The following is a 21450-nucleotide window of genomic DNA, read 5'->3' as shown; positions in this document are numbered from 1 at the left end:
GCTCCTTCGTTCTTTTTGGTCATGGCGCGTACGATATTTTGGTAATCTGCTTTGCTGGTTTGTTAACGTTGATTTTAAAAATGGTTGTTGGTTTGGTTACATTTTCCAATGAGCTATTATTTACAATTGCAGTTTATTTCAACTCGGAATACGCGCGGTTTATTCTTATTACTAATTTTAAAGACAAATTTTACTGATTGTACGGTTTTGATGTTTTTATTAAGGCTTCAAGGCCTTTCAAGGACCGCAAAAAAATTAAAATTAAAATGAAAAGCTTATTAATATCAAAGTTATAAGTATTTTTACAGAGATCGGCTATTGAAGTAAGTAATTAATGGACATTCTGCCATTATTGCATGGCGTAGGAACAAATCCATTTATGAAGGGTGGAATAACACAAACGTTGTTTGGCTTTAAAACTATTCCGTTCCTGGATGGCGAAATGGAGCGCTGGGAAGTGGGCGGGATAACAACGTTTCTGAATTGCACCGATTGAGGAACCACGAAGTCCGATGGCTTGGAAACGATGGCCTGCTTCTGATACTGAAGCATTGGATTGCATGGAATTTTCGTCGGGGTATTGACGGTTTGTCCATTCATAGAAAGAATTGATTGCGATGCTTGGCTCGTGTGACGAACACCATTGCTGGGCAGCTGGCTGCCAGGGATAAGACCGTTGGAGCCGACATGTCGAGCTCCTGCCACTCTGGAGTAATGGTGTTCTGCAGCCATTTTTCTTAGCGCCACTTCTGCTTCCGCCTTGGCTGCAGCCACTGCTTGTAACTTCATACGCGTCACGATGACGGAATCGCTCAACGGTGGGCCCAAAGATCCATATTTGTCCAAATACTGTTCCGGCAGATCCGGTGGTTGATGTAAGCTCATCAGCACGGGAGTGCACATCTTCACCACCCGATGGCGAATGTACTTAGCTGCCTGTTTGTCTAGGCTGGAGCTGGAAGAGCCATTACTGGCGGTCATGTGTGGCTGGATGTGTTCAGATAGATACTTTAATTGAGGCACAATGCAGGCGCGCACTGCGTAATTCCCCATCTTTCCCAGGCCAATGACTGCTCCAAAGACCGTCGTCAGTGGCTTCATCAACAGCGCCTTTTTGTAAACCCTAGGATATAAATGGATATTTATAAATCAACGAGCGGAAGCGATGTAGATTGCATGCAAGGAGGAGAGGGGTGAGGAGTGCATTCTTCTGTTTAATAAACTTTCTAGCACGTAGATGCGTATCATTGAGCTAAGCACTTATTGATATGTACATATATGACAATTTTCGGACATTAGGCACGTGGGTGCAAGAGACTTTAGCGCTATAGGCGTTATTATAGTGGGCGTGAAATGAACTTGTGCTGCGTTTGCGTCACTACGCCTATGCCTAATCTCAGCTTTCTATCTCTTATGGTAGCCGAAATCCCGACAATCCGGCATATTTGAGCAGATCCACTCAGCTTGTGATCCTGATTAAGATTATATATATATTATAGGAACGGAAGCGCTTCCTTCTACGAGTAATGAGTAAAAGGTAATTTATTCCTCTAAAGAGTGGCCACAGAAGCCAGTTAAAACTGCGGAGTTGTTTTTAATTTAAACAACTTTTTAAAATAGTGTTTAATACACTAATCTTTATATTTTTCTAACTGGCTTTATAAGGGGCAATAGTGAAGAATGTAGTTCTAGCCAATAAAATGGTATGATCATGAATTCTTAAATAATTTAAAGGGATAAACGGAATTCAAAAATGATCATGGAACCCACACACAAGATGAGTACTTGCCCAATGACTCTGGGCAGGATGCTGTTGTCGGCAGCGTTGAACTGGCGTCCTATATGGGCCATTATGTTTCCGGAGTATTCCCTCAAGGCCCAGTGATCCTCCACGTCAGGAGATGCGCACACTTGTTTAGCCAACAGGCAGGAAAGAACGGCCGGCAGGAGCAGGTGAAGCTGCAATGCAACAGATGCATTCTTCAGCTTATCCTATTCCTCAGAACCGAATACTCACATATTGCAACAAGCTGAAGCGATGGTTTCCCAAAACGGCTCTGACCATGCGCATAAGGTAAAGGAGCAGCGACAAGTTCTGCTGGGTAACGTTGATAGCCACTGCGTCCGCGATGAACGTGATCAGCCTGGGCAGCAACACCTCTAGCGACGGATCAGTAGAGAGAGTTTGGAGGGCCCGCTGGCGCCGGGATTCCGATATGCCCATGCAGGCCTCGGTAACCAACTCGAAGAAGGACTGCTGTTCCTTGGTCAGCGGATAGCTCTTCCAGGGATTTAGCAGCACCTGCTCCACTTTTAGCCAGCCGGAGTGGACGGGAGCCGGCTCCAAAGAAATCTCCGGTGCGGAATCTGGCACGACATCGAGAGGTTTATCCTCATTTTCGGTAGTTACAGCCTCGCCGACGGTTCTGGGTACATTTTCGGCCAGAGGCCTTGTGCAATCGTCGCAATGGATCAGCCTGAAAAAAATGTCAGGGCACAGGTTGTCGTCCATTCGGACAGCATGCTGGATGTGGGACAGGTTCAACCGGCGCTCCCGGATGCGTCGCATGTATTTTCCCGCCTCGTTTAGCAGGTTTTTAATGTCTTCCTTAATATTAAGGGAAAGCCACTCGGCTACTCCGTCGTCCAGCCGCTGACCAGTTTTGTGCAAGGATATCGCGGACAAAGAACGCAACGACAAGGACTTTTTGCTGAAGCTCTCCTCCTTGTCGGGCATTTCATTCTGAGGCGTTCTCATTTCAGTTGCCTTTTTTTTTTCAAATTGCCACATTTTGGCAGTAGTGATGGCACTGGTCGATAGGTGGACGATGCACGGCACGTTATCGGTCAGCCAGGGTTGTGACTCGATACCCGCCAATTGGATTTTCAAAAATATCAAAAAGAATTCAAATCGCAGCCGAAAGTTACAAATGCGGCTTGTTTGATTTTTGAATGTCAGTTCGATATTGGCACAGCTTGCCACAACTTACCCGAGGAGTAATACTATTTCCAAAAAAAGAAACTCAACCCACAAATCTCAAATTCTAACCACAAACATTGCCCGCTATTTAATTAATAAATAAATTAAAAAAGTGAAACCAGATAAATCATATACATATGTTTTAGGCATCACGTGGCCCACAACTTGATAGCCTTCTAATCATAAGGTCAACGGTTACCGAAAGAAGCATTTCGAATACACATTAAAAAACAATTTATCCCTATTAGCTCTAAGAACATAACCTCTTCATCGAGGTTAATTCTTATTGTTCTTGCATATAATAATTTTTGATTTCAAACAAATTTACTTTATATGAAAACTGTTTATTAAATAAATCGCGTTTTTAGACTTTTAGTGTAATTTATGACCGCTGGGAGAACTTCCCAGGTCGAGCTCCTTTCGACTACTGCCCTTCATAGTATTTCCACAACCGACTGAACTTGACTTTGACATTAATGTCAAGTGAAATTGTAGAAACCGCCTAGTACGAATGGGAATTGGAAAATCAGTTTCATATCGCGCGGTAGATGGAATAAAATCATATACTATTATACCTCGTACTTTAGTAGAAGCACTGCTTAGACAGATTAGTCTTACGCCATAATTTAAAGTTTTATCTACAATATGTCTATCAATAAATCTACTCAACATATTTCCCTGCCGTCGCATTCAAAATCAAGAGGTAACGCTATAGCGAGTGCCTCAACTATCAAATACCCGTTAATTAGCTATTGGGAGGTTGGAAAGATAAATAATATACCAGTATTCAATAGTTTTGGCGTTTTAGCTTGGTTCGGCTTGTGAGCGATTTTAAAAATACAATTTTTAAAAATACTCCTGGCTTAATTATCATTGAAATACTGAGCTTGAATGATTAGGGACAATTCTCTAATGCAATGTAGCAAACGAAAATTATTTAAGTATTTTAGTGGCTATTAGACATAAACACTAGTGCCTAACTCCCCAATTTTAAAAAATATTTTGATTTTATTTTAATTTTTTAAAAGGCTTGACCAGCTTTTCCGTTTCGGAAATCTATTCCTCACTTTTTGGGACGCAGTATGGAAATGCATATAAAATTGTTAGCTAGTTTCTTAAAACAAAGTCAGATATGTTATCGAAGAATTTCAAAAATAATAATAGTAATATTAATTATTGATTTTTAATATTAAGCAGGAATATTTTACAATTAGCTTATTCATCGCTGTGAATACTAAATACTAAAGACGTAGTTAACATTTTTAAAAGTCATACTTTGTACCAAAAATTAAGCTTTTTTGAATAACACTTTTGAATAACAACTCTGTGGAAAGTTGGCCCTAAGTATCGAATTTTTATTTCTATTCGTGTTGATATTCTTTCAAGATTTCTCTCAAGATTTAATCAGTTAAATGGGATTCTTTGTAGTTTAGTTAGTTAGTTCTAAACCAAGAATAAGGAAGTGGTGGCTTGTTCAGGAAACTTATGTATTTGGACTCAACGTGAAAACAAGTATTTCAATTATGATTTATTTACTAACTAGTAAGCAAAAACGCGATAGAGAATAAACCCCAGCAGCAGCACTACAAATAGCGAGCTTCCCACTCTGTGCAATCAGGAGCGAAGATCTGTAAGGGGCACGTACATTACGCCCATGAGACGTGTCATCTGCACCTTTCCATCGGCGTCCTTGTCGTACTGTGAAAATTAATTCATATTATTCCAGCAGTTACTCGTAAGCATCTGCCCACCTGTTGCATGTATTGAGATCCGCCGTCGGGACCGACTGGAACTATGAGGCGTCCGCCGTTCGCCAGTTGGTTGATGAGTTCGGTGGGCGTGTCGGGAGCAGCTGCGCCTACATGAATTGCATTATACGGTGCGTTGGGGGGGTATCCCTTACGCCCGTCGCCCTCGACGATTAGCAACTGGCCGGAGTCCAGCATGCTACGGTCGTCGGTATTCAAGTTGGACTTGCTCAGCCGTACCAGCTCTGCCTGGTGCTCTATGCCCACGATCCGGGTCTCCGCACCGACGCCCTTAGCTTTGATGTAACGATAGAAGCAGGCTGTGAGGTAACCAGATCCAGAGCCCACGTCCAGTATATGTGCACCGGGCTTCAAGTGGTCGCGTAGATACTCCAAGGCAAAGGCATGCTAAGCAAGAGAAGCAAATAATAAGGTGGACACGTTGTAATCTCCTAGCCTTACTGACCATCAAAGATAGGGCAAGGCTACGCGAATGAAGAACTAGTCTTCAAATGAACTTCGAAAACTATTATTGTTATAATTTTACAATATAACTATTCCTTCTTTACATACAAAGAGAGGCCAATTATACTATTACAATTTACACTACAAGGTGCCCCGAAAATCTTTTAAGATGAAATGCGGTCAAAATAAAACTGTACATCCATTGCATTTCAAATCGTCTTTGCAACAGATAGCTCTGTCACTATAACGACTCTTATCAGATGATGAGCCACAGAAATGCTTTAGTGTAAGAGCCATGAGAGGATTGAAATTACCAACTTCTGTGTGCTTCCTTCTAAAAGAATCGTGAGTGTGGGCATTGGCTCACATAGCAAAGATGGTCAGCAAGCTTTGTTTTTAAGTTACCATGTGAGGAGCACTGATGGTGACACCTCCTCCTATGGGTTGCGGGGCGTCCATGTAGGGGTTGCGCGGAGAGTAGTGCTTGCGGTCGGTTTCCTTCATCGCCTGGGCTACGCCTTCACTTGCAATGACGCCGTGATCTTGGGGATTCGGTTCTATTATTAACTCTTTCCTTTACATAGAGCGAATTTAATGGCTCACCCTTCAGTTGGCGAATGAGGTCTTCATTATTGGATCCCACGGATCGCCATGCCATGCTGAAGGCACGAAAGAAGAAGCCCAGTCTAACAATCCCAAAAACAAGTTGCCTTTTTTCCACCGTCTTGTTGTTTTGTTTTGTTTAATTTTGTTATAATAATATATATGTAACAGAGATGGCAAAAAAACGATAACTCTGGCAAGAAACGATACATTCAAGCAGTGCGTAGATACAAATTAAGATTTGGGTCATATGCTTGCATATGTATGTTCAACTCCTCTGTTGAAATTTCCAACAGCTGCGATAAGTTCAGTTCAATACATAAATTGAAAAAGCACCTGCATACATGTCACCTCATACTAAAACCTAATTGTCAGTTCAGAGTCAGGATTATAATAATATTAATATTATATAATTTTAAAAATATATACATATTACATATACAATACAAAAAAAAAAAAATCACAAGCTTCTACACTTGGCCATGTTGGTAATAAATGCGTAATCCTGTTATTGGTATTAAAAAATGGCTTCATGCTCGAAGTTAATATTTTTTAAACCATTGCGTGGTCGAACATTTTTGCGCCGAATTTCAAGACTTTGAGCCAACAATAAAACAGTAAGGGAAGACAGTATAAATTAGATAATGTGCCTCTTAAAACAAATACGAAAACACCCATTTTTATACAGCAACACGGAAAATGCTGATTTTTAACGCTCAGTCTACAGTACTTAATAGGTCAATGGTATTCCGAAAATTCATCGTTAAAATTGGTATTGGTTATTTGGATTACGTTTGTTTTGTTTGATTGGCTATTCAAATATTGCGCTCGATTTTTAGTAGGACCTTTGGTTGCGTCAAAATCGCCATCTCGTCTTTCGATATAAGAAGCAGTTTGTCTGGCTATCGGGCAATTGAACCGGTGCGATCCTGGCGTGAAGTTGATATCGAGTTATTTGTAAACAAGATGTCCAATGTAGGAAAAATAAAGATAAAAGCGATCGCGGATCTGCAGGCCACTATACGAATTAATGTGGAACCGGACCCACCCCCCACGACCGAGAAGAGCACGCCGAAACAGAAAAAAGCGGGAAGAGCTCGTGTGGCTTCCACGGCAAAAAAAATCCAGCCAAAAGCGGAAGCATGTCCAATTATAGTCGGCACTCCGTTCAAGCGTTCCAGCAAGAAGACTCCGTTGCCAGGACAAATGCGCATCGATAGCTTTTTTAAAAGTGCCGTCAAGAACTACAAAGTCAACATGGTGCCAAACTCCGCCTCCAAGACGGTGGATCCTCCGTTGGACAAGCGGAAAGAAAATTCCAGGAGACGCAAGCGCCTGTTCGAGGAGTCTACAACCACTTTCTCCGCCTCCACGGACAAGCGGGATGCGAAACCGCCAGAGAAGCGAGTGCAGCCTAGTCGCCGTGCAAAAGGCAAGGAGAACGCCATCACCGAGTCGGACGTAATTGACCTGTGCTCCGAGGACGAGCAAGCCACAGAAAAAAAGTCTTCCATAGTAGCCTCTCCCTGTCAAACAAGTAGCCCTGTACTAGCAGCGGAGCATAGAAGTCCAGAGGCGCAGCTAAACAGTCCCAAAAAAGTTCCCATTCTCGATGGGTATCTAAACAGCACATGCAGGGTCGAGATCTCACCCGATTCCAAAAAATCCCCTTCGAATAATTCTTTCCGCTCATCAACGGTAACAATCCCAAAGGAAAGCCCGCTGCCCAAAAACTCTAAAAAAGAAACTGGACGCAAACAAAAAAAACCAAAGCCTTGTCCGCCCTATAAAGTCGTGGAAGGTACATCCTTCTGCGTCGACGGTTTTCAGTTTGGGGATATAGATGGAGTCACACATTACTTTCTCACCCACTTTCATGCGGATCACTACATCGGCCTAACTAAAAAGTTCTGCTATCCTCTCTACGTGAGTCCTACTACAGCGCGCCTGGTGCAAACATTTATTAAAGTCGATACAACATACATTCATGAGATTGAAGTGGACCAGACCCTGGTCGTAAATGGCGTCCAAGTAACCGCCTTAGAAGCTAACCAGTAAGAGCAATCGCTATTTTTTTAAGCTTACCAAACTGTTATTTTCTACCCTTTTCAGCTGTCCTGGAGCACTCATGTTCTTCTTCAAACTGAGCTCTGGCGAATGCATACTGCACACTGGAGACTTTCGAGGTAGCGCGGACATGGAATCCCTGCCGATCTTCTGGAACCATGCAAACATCGACCTGCTCTATCTGGACACAACGTATATGAATAAGAACTACGACTTTTGCCACCAAAGCGAGAGCGTTGACCGTGCCGTTTATCTGGTGCGCGCTTTCATAGAGAAAAATGCATCCAAAAGAATCCTTATCGTCTGCGGGTCCTATGTGATAGGAAAAGAGAAGATATGGCTGGCCCTAGCGAAAGAGTTCACTATGAAAGTTTGGACGGAAAGCAATCGCAGCACTGCCGTTAGATGCCTTAAATGGCCGGATCTAGATTCTGTGCTAACAGAAGATCCCCGCGAAGCAAACTTGCACGTTGTTACAATGGGAAAAATCAGCTATCCGGTAGGTCTAAAGTGTATACTATTGCAGCACCTTATAAAGGATATCAATTTGTTTCAGAGCCTGGTTGATTATTTCACGTTATTCGAGGACCAATATGATATGTTGCTAGGTATAAGACCAAGCGGCTGGGAAAAAAACTCCAAGCCTTCCTACGGAAAGCGAATTAGCACGATCGGCATCGAGTACTCGGAACACTCCAGCTACAAGGAGTTGGAGCGGTTCGTACGCTTCCTCAAGCCGAAGCGAGTCATAAGCACCGTTCCTGTGGGTCGCAATCTCTTTGTCACTGGAGATGTGCCCACACAGTGGTACAAGTACGAAGGTCGGGCATCTATGTTGAGTACAGGGTATCAGCCTTCGATATCTGCTTTCCTAGCTACGCCAAAACGCGTTGCAACATTCAGTTCAGATATTGAAATGTTCTTGAGCCCCGTGCAAGAGAATGTTTCCAAAGGGAGCAAAGATAAGATACCGGATCATGTAAGTATAATGTCCAGCACCATGGAAGAGAGTTTTCGAAATGAATCCGAGATACCAGTTAAAAACGAGCCCCTGGGACCGGAATCGTTTCCGAATTCTGAAATAGTTGCTGGAAACAATGCAATGGAATCCGAAATTCCATATGTTGAAATGGACATTAAAAACGAAACTCTCGACCCTGGAGCAGTCCTTATACCTTGTGTTCCAATGGAGGATAAAATTCAAAGTACCGAATGCAATGTTATTGAGGTCCAGAAAGGCGAAGTTGTCTTAGTTAGTAGACTGGCATCCGATGCAGCAGACGATTGGCTCCTATAGTGAATAAATTGTTGAACAAGTCCTTAGGATTTAAGTACGTCTGCTGCTAGTTTTAAGATATTTTGTTATTAAATAATTAGGTATTTACATATGATCGAAAGAGCTTTAGTTGCTGTTCAACTGTTATAATTTTTTAATGTTTGTAATTAAGGCTTGCCTTTTACATACAATTTTAAATACTTCACATATGTATTTTGGTATTATTTAACTGCCTGCATCCATCAACTAGAATTAAATTAAGTTATAGTTTGGAGAAGGAAACCATTAAATATGTGCTAATGCTAATAACAATGGTAATCCTTAACTCAAGTGCTAACGAATGTAAATGAGCTTTGATTATTTCACCTATAGGCTTTATGATTTAAATTAAATAATAAAGTAATGCGTAATCTACTTGGGCGAGTACTTTTCTCACAAAACTCCAGGATATCTTGATTTTATGATATTTTATGCGGAAACAATTGACTATAGAAGCACTTCACAAACATAAGGTAATTCCTAAATATGTAACCATGGTATGGGTAAGTTATCCCATAAACTCGTAATAAAAGTAATTAATTATTGAATATGACATTTTGGGGTTTTTGGCGAAAGAAACTAACATATACAACAAAATACATTTCTGGGCTCCTTGCAGACAGCAGCCAATTACGATTTGGAAATAAGCGCATATACACGATGAAAAAGACGATGAGACGGCATTAACCGACTGCTCGGTTTGATTTTTGGTGGGCCTGGCAGGGGCTACTCCATTTAGCTGAAAAAGAGCAGAGGCTAGTAAATGATGCGACTAAGTACCAATAAACCGGCAATTTACCACCAAGAGAAGAAAGGGCTCTTATTTTGGAAGCGCTGCGTAAAAGAAAAGAAACGACTCCCGCTTGATCTGAAATATTAGGAAACATTACTGCCAATCAATACGCGGGAAAATATAATAATTACCGCTCGACAATCACCGCTGGCATCTGAACCAATTGCACCGGCGACTTACCATCCCTCAGGGCCTGGGTGAGATTAAGAATCTGGCCCCGCATCACCGACATCTGGCGCTCGAAGAGACGCTTGTCAAAGCCACGATCCTGCTGGAAGAGGTACAACAACTCCGTGCAGATCTCCTCTACAAAGTTCATATCTGACAACTGCGGCAGCACATGCTCCTTGATTTCCTCGCTAAATGGAATTTTCGCCTGCGGTAACCATGCCCAATGGTAGGGATAAGCTCGCCAAGAGTCCGGATGCTTAAAAGGAAAAGCGAGGCCATTGTCGATGGCAGCAATCCGAATGAAGGCCGAGTTCACCACATTCCAATCGGGTTCCGACGAATGGGATCTCGAGGAGGGTTCATCTTCGCTGCTGGTCAGACTGCTGCTGTCCTGCTGTGCATTGGTGGCTGCTCCACCATCCAGCTGGTTTATTGGGCGACCATCGGTCGTCGTCTTTGGGCTAGCCTGCGGCTCGTTTAAATCAACGATTTTTAAAGCCCCCAACGCATTGGGCAATTTGGGTTTCACGATTCCGTGCATAGTCCTGCCGCCGGTGCCACCCACCTGGGTCGTGATCTTAGGGGCCACGTACTTGATCAGCCAGTTGTCGTTGCCCCGGTCCGTGTTGCGTATGATATAATCTAGAACGACAAGGCGCTCGAACTGCAATTGAAATGACTTGGCCACTGAAGGCGGCAACGGTTCGCTGTCAAAGCGCCGCAGCCAGTAATCCGCATCCTTGTAGCCTTCCACGAAGAGCTGAAAGGAGCCAGTCTGTAAGGAATTTTAAATTGGTTAATACCTAGTCGGTTTGTTTTTAAGCCCAGTTCACCTTTAGAGGAAGGCTCATTCGGTTGAAGTGAGCTGACGGATAGTGCTCCTTGATGCGCTTCTTCAGCTTGGCCTTCTGGCGATCAATGCGGGCGTAGTTAAAGCTCTCAGCAACCAATCTGACCACTCGCGTCTTTGGAACCACATTCAGATTAAGTTTTCGATCAACCAAGCTGGCTCCTGATTCGGAAAGGTATCTAACAGATATGAACAACTTTTTAATAATTTGTTTTATATTACATACAAAACGAACACATTTACAAATGTATACGAGCAAATGAAATAATTTACTCAATTTATTTTTGATAAATAATAATAACAAGTTGTATTATCTTACCCCTGATTGGGAATCAAACAAGCTCGGCCAAAACAACACGGGCAGCACAGCTTATGCATCCATTTCGTCCACTTTGGATTCAGTCTGCCATAGGGCTCCTCGTCCTTCGGCTTAAATACAGCCAGACATTGCTGAGGGGATACAAAGAAATCACTCAAAATTACAAAAATAATATATTTAGTATAACCCGGCCATCTATTACAATATTTTTATACTGTTTCAGGAAAAAACCAAAAGTTTTGCAAAAGCCTTATAGTTGCAGCACTTCCCCTATTACCTGATTTATTTATATATGCGCGGAAAAGTAACAAATTAACAAAGTTAGGCCCAGAACTGGACGACCTAACTCCTAGCTTATGCGCAAAAACGGTTGGAAAACGCCTTGATTTCCTACTCACATGGGAGGCATCCTTGACGAAATAGGAACCACTGCTACCCTGGTAAATGCGCTCGGGCAGCACACCATTCTCGATGGCCCCCTCCGCCTTCGCCACAATCTCCGAGAAAAGCGGGTCATCTGTAATTAAAAGATTAAAAGTTATGTTAAGTCAAACAAAAATAGACATTTGCGCTAAAGCTTGAAATTACTGAAGAAGTTTGTGCGTAGAACGAAGATTCGCATGCCTCAAGCGGCGTATAAGTAAAGACTGTTCGTTACTCATTCAAATTGGACGAATTTGCTTCAGAATTATGGTTTTAATAATTTATTAACACACCAACAGAGAGGCGATTGAAACCGAAATGAGTAGGCAATGTCGAGCCAGCTGTTGGATAAAAATAATTACAGCGAACATGCACGTAAACGCTTATAAGACTGCGATGAAGGCATGTCCCTCATATCAAGAAATTGCATATGACGCAAATCCTTTGGCGCTACCTATGAAATCAAAGTTGTCGTTGAAATCGCCCTGCAAGTCCTGGCAAATGGAGAACACTTGCTGGATGAAGTTTTCGCGACTACTGCTCGACAAGCGCGACATGAAGGCACAGTTCAATTAAATGCGCCGGCAGTTAAGAGGTTTCGAGTCGGCTGGCAGTTGATAAAGGAGAACCAGGTCACAATTAGCATAGCCAAAGCGTTTCGATAAGGGCCAACCCCCCACTTACAGAAGTTCCTCAGCGGGCAGTTGGCGCAATTGCAGCGAGGAGCCGCGAATTGAACGGTGACTGTGTCTTTGGAGTCACGCGCCATCGACGGTGAGTTCACCAGAAAGGGGGGATCGCCCTCTTTGTCGGACTGCGTCTCAAGAAAGTCCTTGTCCAGCTGGCACTTGGTCTCGCAACAGATACAGGCGTAGGGCGCGGTGCTGGAGGGCACCGAGGAGCTGGTCTCCAGTGCATCCTTGCTTGTTGTGGGCTGCTCATCGGCTGATATACTGTTAGGCAACGGCTCCTGGCTGAGAAACGTCTTTAGGTTGGTTTTCGGCATGGGGGTATGTCCAATTGGCGACAGTTGCCAAGGGAACAAGTTCCATTTTTGAAGAGCCTTCCTCGAAATTATTTAAATGCTTCCTGACTGACTTCAAACCCGAGCTACAGACGACCACGATGACATCCAAGTACACCAACATTTACAACACACAATTTTTATGCTTAAGGTCGAAAAAAATAGGACTAGTAGAAACCATACAAGTGTAAAAAATATTTTGAAATTTGGAGGATTGTCTGCTACGGCGAGCAAAATATGTATATCTGGTAATATCTGTATATACTGATAACATAACCTATTGAGAACTGATGCAAAAAGAACAGAAAAATTATAAATTGCTTTCAGAACTCATTTCGAAATGCAACGAAAACAAATGAGGGGTATTACTCATCATCATTTGTTTAAATGCAGCAGAGCAGTGCGATCACCTGAGTCACCAAAATCAAAGGTCACCGAGATTGCGACGATACACAATGGAAGTGCAAATCACTCCCACAACACATTCTACATATAATAAGTTAAGCTTCAATTCCCTACACATAGAAATTGGGTTATTAAAAATTCGCTCAGAAATTGGGTATTTGCAAATCATTTACCAGTACAAGCGCACTAAGCTTTCTTACAGCATTATATGTGATTTTCATTAGAGTTTTCCTGACAATTTTGCAATTGAAAAATATTTAAAAAAGCATCAGTAGAATTAGGATATAGATTTCACAAATAAAGTGATCACATCGTGTTTTTATACCCGTTACTCGTAGAGTAAGAGGGTATAATAGATTCGTTGAAAAGTATGTAACAGGCAGAAGGAAACGTTTCTGACGATATAAAGTACATATATATATATTCTTGATCCGGATAAATAGCCGACTCGATCTGGCATGTCTGTCTGTCCATTTGAACGCCTCGATCCCAGGAACTACAAAAGCTAGAATGTTGAGATTAAGCATGCAGCTTCCAGAGACATAACTGCAGCGCAAGATTATTTCCAAATGTTGCCACGCCCACAAAGCCGCACAAAACTGTCACGCCCACACTTTTGAAAAATGTGATATTATTTCACTTTTATGTCTTGTAAGTTTTTATAGATTTGTCTCTCTCGCGCCCTCACTTTTAAAATTTTTGAATTTTTTTTTTATTTCATTATTTTTTCCTCAATTTCTACCGATATTGCAGAAAATGTTGAAATTTCTCGTTTGCAATTCCACTAGCTGAGTAACGGGTATCTGATAGTCGGGGAACTCGACTAAAGCTTCCTATCTTGTTTCACCATTAAAAGCTTGACTGAGAATTTCGTAAGGTTTCTTTGTGAAGACATTAATGCAAAGCAATGATTCTGTGAGGATGTTCGTTTACACCCCTTGATTTTTTCATTATAACTTTTCTATTGAATCATACAAATATTATTTATCTTTGCAAGGGCATACAAAAACATGAGGTTTTAAGCAAGAAAGGCAAATCGCATTTAAATAATCTTTTAAGCGAACTTGGGTCGACCAGAATGATTGTTTTGACTCAGAATTTAAAACTTGTAATAGCTAGAAATGACTTGCTGATTCTTTTATTTATAAGTCTTTTTGAGGAGTATAAAATATTGTAAAACAATGTACTAAATGTTTATTTAACGTGTACTTTGTATGTAAGCATTGGCTTAATTCTTTGAGTTAATTTGGACGGACATTATTGTCTAGATCGATACGTTTATATTCATAAATTTTACAGAGCGGATGTGGTAGTTTAAAGCTACAGATCCTCCCCCTATTATACAAATGAGATCAAGTTGAACGAATAGCATCGAGTCACTAAATAATCTGTTCTAGGCTGGCGCTCCTTATTTTAATAGAACCACTATATGCGGCCATAGAACTGATAATCATCATAAATAAAGCCTCAAAGCAAACAAGGGGGCAATGTTGTCTGGGTGTAGTAAGTACGTAATGCAACTTGTACGACTTCATTAAACCGCAGCGCACTCACCGCCAAATGTGTTCGACACGAACTCCACATGATCGTGCCCGCGTCCTAGTCCGCCCAACAGCTCGCTGATGCGACTTCCGTGGCTGGCACTACCTCCACCCAGGAGCGGCTGTGACTCCCGGTTGTCGCTGCCGGCGTCCGTGGACATGCCCTCGAAGTCGATTTCTGGCACAAGGCAAATGTCGTCGGCCTCGTCATTAGGATGACGGGCGAGAGCAGTGTGCGCAGTGGTTTTTAGGGGAGATGTCGATGCTACCTTCGCGGGTGCGATGTGACTAATGATCTGGGGTGGTTGGCTGCTGGTCTCGATGCTTTCCTCAGTGCGGCCTTTGAATCTCTGGTTGCGCGGGTTTGAGCTTCTCTTCAGCAGAACAGCATCCTCGCCATCTTCGTCGTCGGTCTGGTCGTCGTGGAGCATGACCAACTTATCCAGTTGCGGTTTCTGTATAACAGCATCGCCGCCGGCACTCTCCTCGCCTGGCGGCAGCCCATTGGAGTGGCTCCTCTCCTCTGACGCCTCTTCCTCATCCTCCTCGTCGTCCACCGACAGTAGCATGGGTTCCCGCCCCTTCCTGCCTCTTCTCCTGGTCTTGCGTTTGCCCATGCCAATAGTGTTGATCTAAGAGAAAAGCCAGTTCGTATTGCAGGTGAGGTTGAGAACGGAGGGCACTTACCTCAACTTTGGTGGTCAACTGGTTGCTAGTCGACTCGAACCCATTTAGAAGCGGAGCCAGTTGGCTTCTGGGCGGCGTTTGGTCCTTGACGAAGTCCCCGATGAGATCCACTTCGTCCTCGAGCTGGAGCAGCGGGGGATCCTCCTGATCCCGAGCGCTACTCATGTTTGCAGTGGGTGGCAGGCACGTGGGTGGTTGGGAGAGGGTACGGAGGGCGCGCTGTAGGAATAGGTGGTGCCGTTGCCCCGGATCCGCAACAGACGCAACAACAAAGGCCCGCGCTGTGCTGCAGCTTCTTGCGCTTCTATCTGAGAATTTTGGGCGTCGCTTGGCTATCTGTTATCTGCTCCTCCGTTTTTTCTCCGCTCGCATGTTCCCGCACAATATGCTTTTATTATTTGGACTGCAATTTAATTACATTACTTGTTAAGTGCTTCAATTTTATGCTTCTATTTCGTTCGACAATTATCGATTTTTGGCGTTGAGCCCCAGCTTCTGTCCCAGTTGCATTTCAGAAATGGAACTTGAGACGCGAAGGATCTCAATTACCATCGAACTAGGTACTCACCATGCACTCCGCAAATGTAACAAGTGAATTACGCGTTCGAATTAATTTTCGCTAAGAACACGAAGCGAAAAATGGTTGACAAACCAAACAGCTGACGAGTAGAATTCGCGGTGCTGCCAACTTGCTAATTCTGTGCTCCCCGAGTGGCAGCCTCGCACATAAGAGCGTTAAGAACTTGGCGGAAATATTTCAAATTGAGGAATACTAAAATATCAAATTAAAATGGAAAGAATTCGGTAGAAATTGATCAATTTAATTGCGTACACTGAAAATATAACTTACAGCATTGCTTATTATTTTTTTAACTCTATCCGTTATTGGAACCCATAAGGTTTGCGGAAGGTGTATATTATGTTTATTTTAAATGACAGTGCCAAAGGCTCTGGTTCTAGCTTGCGAAAGAAAATCATACCTTACAAGTGAAAACTAGCTTCTAAAATTAAAGACAAGAGGAACGAAAAATGGGCTCTAGTATTAGCATTCTTATTTTGGGAAAAACTAATAGATTTCCTTTTAAAAATTACTATAATACTTTTAATTGCGATATATTTATTTAATACATTTTAATAATATTTGTTAGTTGATACTTAAAAAATGTTTTTTTTGGGCGTCATTTATATTTATTTGGAAATGAGGTGGGATCATATGTCAGGTAATTATGAAATTGACGTTTAAGATAGATCAACAATAATTCCTCGTATCTTTTGTTAGAGTCAGTGAGTGCTGTTTCAATAAGGTTTTGAAATCTACTTTATTCTTAACATTGTATGGATTGTGTGTAAGCCACAAGTATCTAGTTCAGCAAAGTACTCCTGCGCAGCTTTGTGATCCAATCAAGCGCTACTGCAAGCTGTCGCTGCAGATTAGTGCTCTCGGCAACCAACTCTACGCAATCCTTGAACTTGGACACAGCATTGCGCAAGCTCATCGGTGGCAGAACCCTGGAAAGAGGAGTAAAACAGTTATCACGATGACCCATATAGGCATTATCAGTGCTTACGAGAACCAGTGAAGGGGCTCCACGAAGCCCTTGGACTTGTCCACCGCCTGTCGCTCGATAGAGACGCCATCCGTGGAGTCCACGACCCGACAAAGGGCGTTGAACTCGGCACTGTTCTCCGTGGGAATCTGGGCGGTGGAAACGCAATGGCTGCCTCCGTGCTGAAATCTAGTGCGGGCCAGGAGAATCGACCCACTGGCGTTGCGTTGCTCCAAATTAACCCGACACTGGGTGTGCTCCTCGACAAGGTGGAACATGTCCAGATACAAGTCATCCAGCAGCTGACCAGCGGCCTCCTTTTCGCTGTTTCTGTTGCTCATTGCGGGCTGTAAAATAGCTTTATTTATGTTTCGGTCTGACGGAGATTTTTCAATCATATGATTGGACCAACAACCCTGACTTATCGCTGTTTTGCGCCGAGGTGGCACTCCTGTCGATAACAATCGGTATCGCTAGCCCGATTCTGCTTTGCAAACTAACAACCGAATCAAATCAAAACGAAAAGAAACGTCTGCAAAATGTTTGCTTGTGTCGCGTGCGTCCGCATTTTACGCAATGACTTTTAATTGCTGCCGCCACAAACACGGCCATGCCCAATTAACAGGTAAAACTGCGAGCTGCAAACTCTCGGGGAATCCGACTAACCAAAAGGGCAAACAGCTGTTGTTGTTTTCCTGCGCATTAGTTGTCGCAGAGGGGTGAAGTGAAGGGCTTGCTTCGCTGTTTGCTTTACGATGCTGTCGCGAGATTAGAGAAAGTTTATAAAAAGCCCTGCTATTAGCATTCACCAGCAGTCGGAAAGCAACCAAGTTAAAACCACGTTGGGATTAACAGCACCAGCAACAAGTGGATGCTCCAAGTGCAAACAGTTTCAAAGTCAACTCAAATATACCCAAATCCCAGGGGATCGCAGCGGTTTGGGTGAGAATGGCCGATAGTTGTAAAGTGGACCTACGAAGTCGGCGCCGGGAAAATCCATTTGACCGCAACGGCAATATCGGAGGCACAGCCAAGGAACAGGTGCGCCAGCAAGCCAATAATATTTATGACGCCTGGCTGAGTAAATCCATAGTGTGTGCATATGGCATCGGATGCTGATATAGCCATGCAATGTACTCCACGTACATACATCCACACGTATCTGGCTATACGTAACCGCGTTTGACGACAAACATTGACGGAAAGCGTGGCCAAGTGTGCACTGAAAGCAAAGCAACTGTCATCATTTATTCTAGGATCACTGCATCATACCTACAAAAATGTCGAATCAAATTTTTGTTTTAGTGTGAGCAAATGCTAGCACAATCGCAAAAATGATTGGAAAAATATTTATCTTAATTTAAAAAAATTTATATGGGTCCATATTTTTTTTTCAGTATTTGTATCTAATCGCGCAAATCGTATGTTTCACACCTTGCCACCGCTTAACTAAGGGGGTATGGCCTAGCAATTTTGGTATACTCTCTAAGAGCAGTAGCTTTTCCATCATTAGCCTTCCCAGTCCGCGAATGATAAGTGAAGTAACAAAGTTAGATAGGCCTTTAATCGATCTATCCCACACCTGACATAGCTTACCCCCAAGCATAAGTGCAATCATTAATGACTCGTCGTTTGCTTATCTCTTCAATTATTTAGGCTACAAATAGCAGACCGAAGCTGACAACCAAATATTCCCAAAGGACTAACGAAATGCCTGCAGGCAAGGATGGTCAAGAATCCAGGCGAACACTCAGCGAGAGTTCCGCAGAGAACGTCGGGCACACAGGATCGATGACCAGGACCGACGACGACGAAATGTGGCGCAATGAACTTGCTATGAACGCGGACAGCAGCTCCGCTCAGCCCGAAAAGCAAGAGGAACGAAGTCCCAGGACAGGGAATTCCAATATGGGGCTCAGCGATGCCGTAGATGTTTTACTCCGCGTTCTCCTCGTCATTACCTTCTTGTGAGTGTTTTGTGTACATGGCAAATGATGACGAAGCCCATCACTCATGCATTGCTCATATCTACAGCAAGCTGGAGACGATGACAGCTTTCAAGCGGGAAATCCACGAGGAAGAGTTGTGGCTATACAAGAATCCAAGGAGACCGGACATCGTCAGGGGCGGGGAACTGCTCTTCTGGGTGATAGTGGCTCCCTTTCTGGTCACTGTCGCCTTCTACTGGTACACAAAAGACAGACGCGACTTCAGAGCCGCCAGCTGGGCGTGGACCTTGGCCTTGTGTTTGAACGGCATTCCGACGAGCGTACTAAAGATAACAGTGGGTCGGCCCAGGCCAGACTACTTCTACCGTTGCTTTCCCGATGGCGTGATGGTGCTTAACACAACGTCGAGTGGCTTAGACACCTCCATCCTGGATTTCAATTGCACGGGGCTTCCGGGCGACATAAACGAAGGCCGCAAGAGCTTCCCCAGCGGACACTCTTCATGTAAGTTGAATGCTGGAATTCAGTCCTTGATGCCCGTTAACCCTTTTAATACGCCTACTCTAGTCGCCTTTGCTAGTTTCGGTTTTATTGCCTACTACATTGGCGCCAAACTGCACGCTTTTGATGTACGGGGACGCGGCCACACCTGGCGGCTCTGCATCGCTGTGATACCTTTGTTCATCGCACTGCTAGTTGCAGTTAGTCGAACCTGCGACTACCACCACCACTGGCAGGATGTGACCATCGGCGGCCTGATTGGTCTGTTTGCAGGCTACATAAGCTACAGACAATACTATCCCTCCATCTTCAGCCCTGAAGCCGGCAAACCACTGGTCAGATGGCCCAGCAGACAGGGAAAGTACCAGCGATTGTCAGGAAAGGATGACAATGTATGTCATGATGATCGAGCTGGCGGCGATGCGGTTCGGAGACCTCTCCTCGCTGGCAAGGAAGAGTCTAAATGGTACTAAAAGCTTTAAAATATAGTTAGTTTTGCTTTTCCGCTTAAGCTTTTTAAACATATCTAGACATCGCTTAATTTTCGGTTTACAAATGTGCTACTCGTAATGGGAAGGGTTTGTTAGTACATAGTTCCTCCAATAAAACAGCGCGTCAATCGCTAAACGTAAATTTATTGCTCATCTTTGGCAGCAACATCCAAATCTAATTTGCTACATGAAAGGGATCGAAACTAGCCTAAAGGATAGAGGATGCACACTCAGATTCAGGTCATGGAGTTGAACGCCTGCAGCAGCACCTGTTTTTCGCGCTCCTTTTTCTTAACCACGTCAAGACTGCGTTGCCGCCACGTGCTCTTGCGCAGCTTGATAGGGCGGCTGCCCACATAGCGACCATCCATCTCCTTCATGGCCCGAATAAAGTCGGCTGGTTCTCTGAAGCTCACAAAGCCGAATCCCTTGCTCTTGCCCGTACGCTTATCTCGCACCACCCGGGCCCGCTGGAATGAGGCGAACTTGTTGAAAGTCCGGGTCAGGACCTCGTCGTTGACGTCGTTTCCCAGGTCTCCGCAGAATATACGGAAGTCATCGTCGGGCCAGTCAGCCAGCGAAGTATCCTCCCACACGGTTCCGCCAGCGATGCGTACAGTCTTGCGGTCCTTCTTCTTCCGCTCCGTTGTCTGGAAGGATTGCAGCGCCGATGATGCGCGCGCCGCCTTAATGGCCTCCTCTGCAATAGGATTGGGTCCGGACTTCTCCGCTTTCAGCTTCTTTAGCTTCTGCGTCACGTCAAAAGAGACGGCGTTGATGTCGATGGAGGGCGCGGCGGCCACGGTGGGCACATGCACAGACTGCCGGCACTGATACAGCTTGGGAGCGCTGCTAAGGACTACGGGAGTGGCCGACATCGGCTTGGAGCTGGCAGAGGAGCCACCTCCACTCCCCGTAGGCACAAAGGTGGACATGAAGGTGGGTGGTGGCGGGATCGGAGGCGGGGGTACGGTCAGACGCGATCCTCCATTGCCCTGGTGATGCTGCAACTTGTGCTGCGCGTTGTGGTACGTGTTGGCGGCTATGATCGGGCGCACCTGGTTGGGCACGAAGAGATTGCGCGCGGGAGGCTTCGAGATCTCCGCCTCGAAGCGAGAGAGCTCATCCTCGATGTTGCGACGCTTTGTACCCATTTAACATAGGTTTGGGGCTATGAGAAAACTGGAAGATTCTCAAATCAAAACAACTTTTCACAAAAATGCCGCAGAAATGTTGGAGTACTAAACATTTATCGATTTCATTCCCAATCGATTTAGTAAGGTTTATTTCAAAGGCCTGTTTAGACATGACCGCATCTGCATCACCCCTACTTACAATATACCTTACTCCTATACTTACTCCTTACTTACTATACTTATACTCCAGCTTGATTACATCACATATACTATTCGGCTAACCAACTTTACACATATAAATAAAACAGTGTTTTCAATCGTGTTTTTCGACGAAATTTGCGACAAACAGATCAGCTCATATTGCTATAGTCCCTAGATAAAAATACTCTAATATTTTGTGCAAGAAAAAAAACCTGCGAACTTGTACAGTTGAAT

At 43.9% G+C, this 21450-nt stretch overlaps 7 protein-coding genes across 10 annotated transcripts; 2 read left to right on the top strand and 5 right to left on the bottom strand.

The window, feature by feature from the left end:
• Positions 1 to 207: 207 nt before the first annotated feature.
• LOC6552810 (transcription initiation factor TFIID subunit 6) lies at positions 208 to 2806 on the bottom strand. Its single transcript, XM_001978905.3, is given in 4 exon segments — positions 208 to 401; positions 403 to 1123; positions 1790 to 1959; positions 2018 to 2806. Coding segments are annotated over 4 exon segments (1764 nt in total). The 5' UTR covers positions 2792 to 2806; the 3' UTR covers positions 208 to 302.
• Positions 2807 to 4450: 1644 nt separating this feature from the next.
• Positions 4451 to 6036, bottom strand: LOC6552811 (protein-L-isoaspartate(D-aspartate) O-methyltransferase). The gene is made up of 4 exons (XM_001978906.3): positions 5797 to 6036; positions 5599 to 5735; positions 4732 to 5136; positions 4451 to 4678 (listed from the first exon to the last, which is right to left on the bottom strand). Exons 1-4 carry the CDS (start codon positions 5849 to 5851, stop codon positions 4595 to 4597), a joined length of 681 nt encoding a protein of 226 aa, XP_001978942.1. The 5' UTR covers positions 5852 to 6036; the 3' UTR covers positions 4451 to 4594.
• A 645-nt stretch (positions 6037 to 6681) lies between these two features.
• Positions 6682 to 9233, top strand: LOC6552812 (DNA ligase 6). Its single transcript, XM_001978907.3, has 3 exons — positions 6682 to 7850; positions 7909 to 8362; positions 8420 to 9233. The coding sequence occupies exons 1-3, from the start codon at positions 6763 to 6765 to the stop codon at positions 9158 to 9160; spliced, it is 2283 nt and encodes a 760-aa protein (XP_001978943.2). The 5' UTR covers positions 6682 to 6762; the 3' UTR covers positions 9161 to 9233.
• A 36-nt stretch (positions 9234 to 9269) lies between these two features.
• Positions 9270 to 16116, bottom strand: LOC6552681 (phosphatidylinositol 4-kinase type 2-beta). 3 transcript variants are annotated; one of them, XM_015153984.2, is made up of 9 exons: positions 15960 to 16116; positions 15392 to 15794; positions 14718 to 15336; positions 11710 to 11828; positions 11312 to 11442; positions 10976 to 11171; positions 10103 to 10917; positions 9978 to 10046; positions 9270 to 9917 (listed from the first exon to the last, which is right to left on the bottom strand). In XM_015153984.2, the coding sequence occupies exons 2-9, from the start codon at positions 15554 to 15556 to the stop codon at positions 9914 to 9916; spliced, it is 2118 nt and encodes a 705-aa protein (XP_015009470.1). In that variant the 5' UTR covers positions 15557 to 15794; positions 15960 to 16116; the 3' UTR covers positions 9270 to 9913. The 3 variants fall into 3 exon arrangements, with proteins under 3 accessions (XP_015009470.1, XP_015009471.1, XP_026836715.1); XM_015153985.2 differs by lacking the exons at positions 14718 to 15336; positions 15392 to 15794; positions 15960 to 16116 and adding an exon at positions 12419 to 12951; XM_026980914.1 differs by lacking the exons at positions 14718 to 15336; positions 15392 to 15794; positions 15960 to 16116 and adding an exon at positions 11900 to 11940.
• Positions 16117 to 16556: 440 nt separating this feature from the next.
• On the bottom strand, positions 16557 to 17396 carry LOC6552682. The gene is made up of 2 exons (XM_001978909.3): positions 16960 to 17396; positions 16557 to 16900 (listed from the first exon to the last, which is right to left on the bottom strand). Exons 1-2 carry the CDS (start codon positions 17334 to 17336, stop codon positions 16753 to 16755), a joined length of 525 nt encoding a protein of 174 aa, XP_001978945.2. The 5' UTR covers positions 17337 to 17396; the 3' UTR covers positions 16557 to 16752.
• Positions 17363 to 20021, top strand: LOC6552683 (phospholipid phosphatase 5). 2 transcript variants are annotated; one of them, XM_015154070.2, is made up of 4 exons: positions 17363 to 17563; positions 18595 to 18905; positions 18973 to 19391; positions 19455 to 20021. In XM_015154070.2, the coding sequence occupies exons 2-4, from the start codon at positions 18649 to 18651 to the stop codon at positions 19859 to 19861; spliced, it is 1083 nt and encodes a 360-aa protein (XP_015009556.1). In that variant the 5' UTR covers positions 17363 to 17563; positions 18595 to 18648; the 3' UTR covers positions 19862 to 20021. The 2 variants fall into 2 exon arrangements, with proteins under 2 accessions (XP_015009556.1, XP_001978946.1); XM_001978910.3 differs by lacking the exon at positions 17363 to 17563 and adding an exon at positions 17614 to 17979.
• On the bottom strand, positions 20007 to 21241 carry LOC6552684 (RNA-binding protein 42). Its single transcript, XM_001978911.3, has one exon. It carries the CDS (start codon positions 21031 to 21033, stop codon positions 20116 to 20118), a length of 918 nt encoding a protein of 305 aa, XP_001978947.1. The 5' UTR covers positions 21034 to 21241; the 3' UTR covers positions 20007 to 20115.
• Between the last annotated feature and the right edge of the window lie 209 nt (positions 21242 to 21450).

This window comes from Drosophila erecta, unplaced genomic scaffold (assembly GCF_003286155.1).
Source record: "Drosophila erecta strain 14021-0224.00,06,07 unplaced genomic scaffold, DereRS2 tig00000000-arrow-pilon, whole genome shotgun sequence".
Lineage (NCBI taxonomy): Eukaryota > Metazoa > Arthropoda > Insecta > Diptera > Drosophilidae > Drosophila > Drosophila erecta.
The sequence above is the reverse complement of the archived record's forward strand: the minus strand, read 5'-3'. Positions and strand labels throughout refer to the sequence as shown.

Bases quoted from the DNA above. Each gene is read 5' to 3' on its own strand.
- LOC6552811 (XM_001978906.3), bottom strand. From the start codon at position 5,851: ATGGCATGGCGATCCGTGGGATCCAATAATGAAGACCTCATTCGCCAA. The intron at 5,736-5,796 runs GTGAGCCATTAA...CGAATCCCCAAG, and splicing joins CCTCATTCGCCAACTGAAGG to ATCACGGCGTCATTGCAAGT. The intron at 5,137-5,598 runs GTAACTTAAAAA...TCTCTTGCTTAG, and splicing joins CCATCAGTGCTCCTCACATG to CATGCCTTTGCCTTGGAGTA.
- LOC6552812 (XM_001978907.3), top strand. From the start codon at position 6,763: ATGTCCAATGTAGGAAAAATAAAGATAAAAGCGATCGCGGATCTGCAG. The intron at 7,851-7,908 runs GTAAGAGCAATC...TACCCTTTTCAG, and splicing joins ACCGCCTTAGAAGCTAACCA to CTGTCCTGGAGCACTCATGT. The intron at 8,363-8,419 runs GTAGGTCTAAAG...AATTTGTTTCAG, and splicing joins TGGGAAAAATCAGCTATCCG to AGCCTGGTTGATTATTTCAC.
- LOC6552681 (XM_015153984.2), bottom strand. From the start codon at position 15,556: ATGAGTAGCGCTCGGGATCAGGAGGATCCCCCGCTGCTCCAGCTCGAG. The intron at 11,172-11,311 runs GTAAGATAATAC...CATATCTGTTAG, and splicing joins TGTTTGATTCCCAATCAGGG to ATACCTTTCCGAATCAGGAG. The intron at 10,047-10,102 runs GTAATTATTATA...CTAATATTTCAG, and splicing joins CCAGCGGTGATTGTCGAGCG to ATCAAGCGGGAGTCGTTTCT.
- LOC6552682 (XM_001978909.3), bottom strand. From the start codon at position 17,336: ATGATTGAAAAATCTCCGTCAGACCGAAACATAAATAAAGCTATTTTA. The intron at 16,901-16,959 runs GTAAGCACTGAT...TCCTCTTTCCAG, and splicing joins GAGCCCCTTCACTGGTTCTC to GGTTCTGCCACCGATGAGCT.
- LOC6552683 (XM_001978910.3), top strand. From the start codon at position 17,887: ATGGCCGATAGTTGTAAAGTGGACCTACGAAGTCGGCGCCGGGAAAAT. The intron at 18,906-18,972 runs GTGAGTGTTTTG...TCATATCTACAG, and splicing joins CTCCTCGTCATTACCTTCTT to CAAGCTGGAGACGATGACAG. The intron at 19,392-19,454 runs GTAAGTTGAATG...CGCCTACTCTAG, and splicing joins CCCCAGCGGACACTCTTCAT to TCGCCTTTGCTAGTTTCGGT.
- LOC6552684 (XM_001978911.3), bottom strand. From the start codon at position 21,033: ATGGGTACAAAGCGTCGCAACATCGAGGATGAGCTCTCTCGCTTCGAG.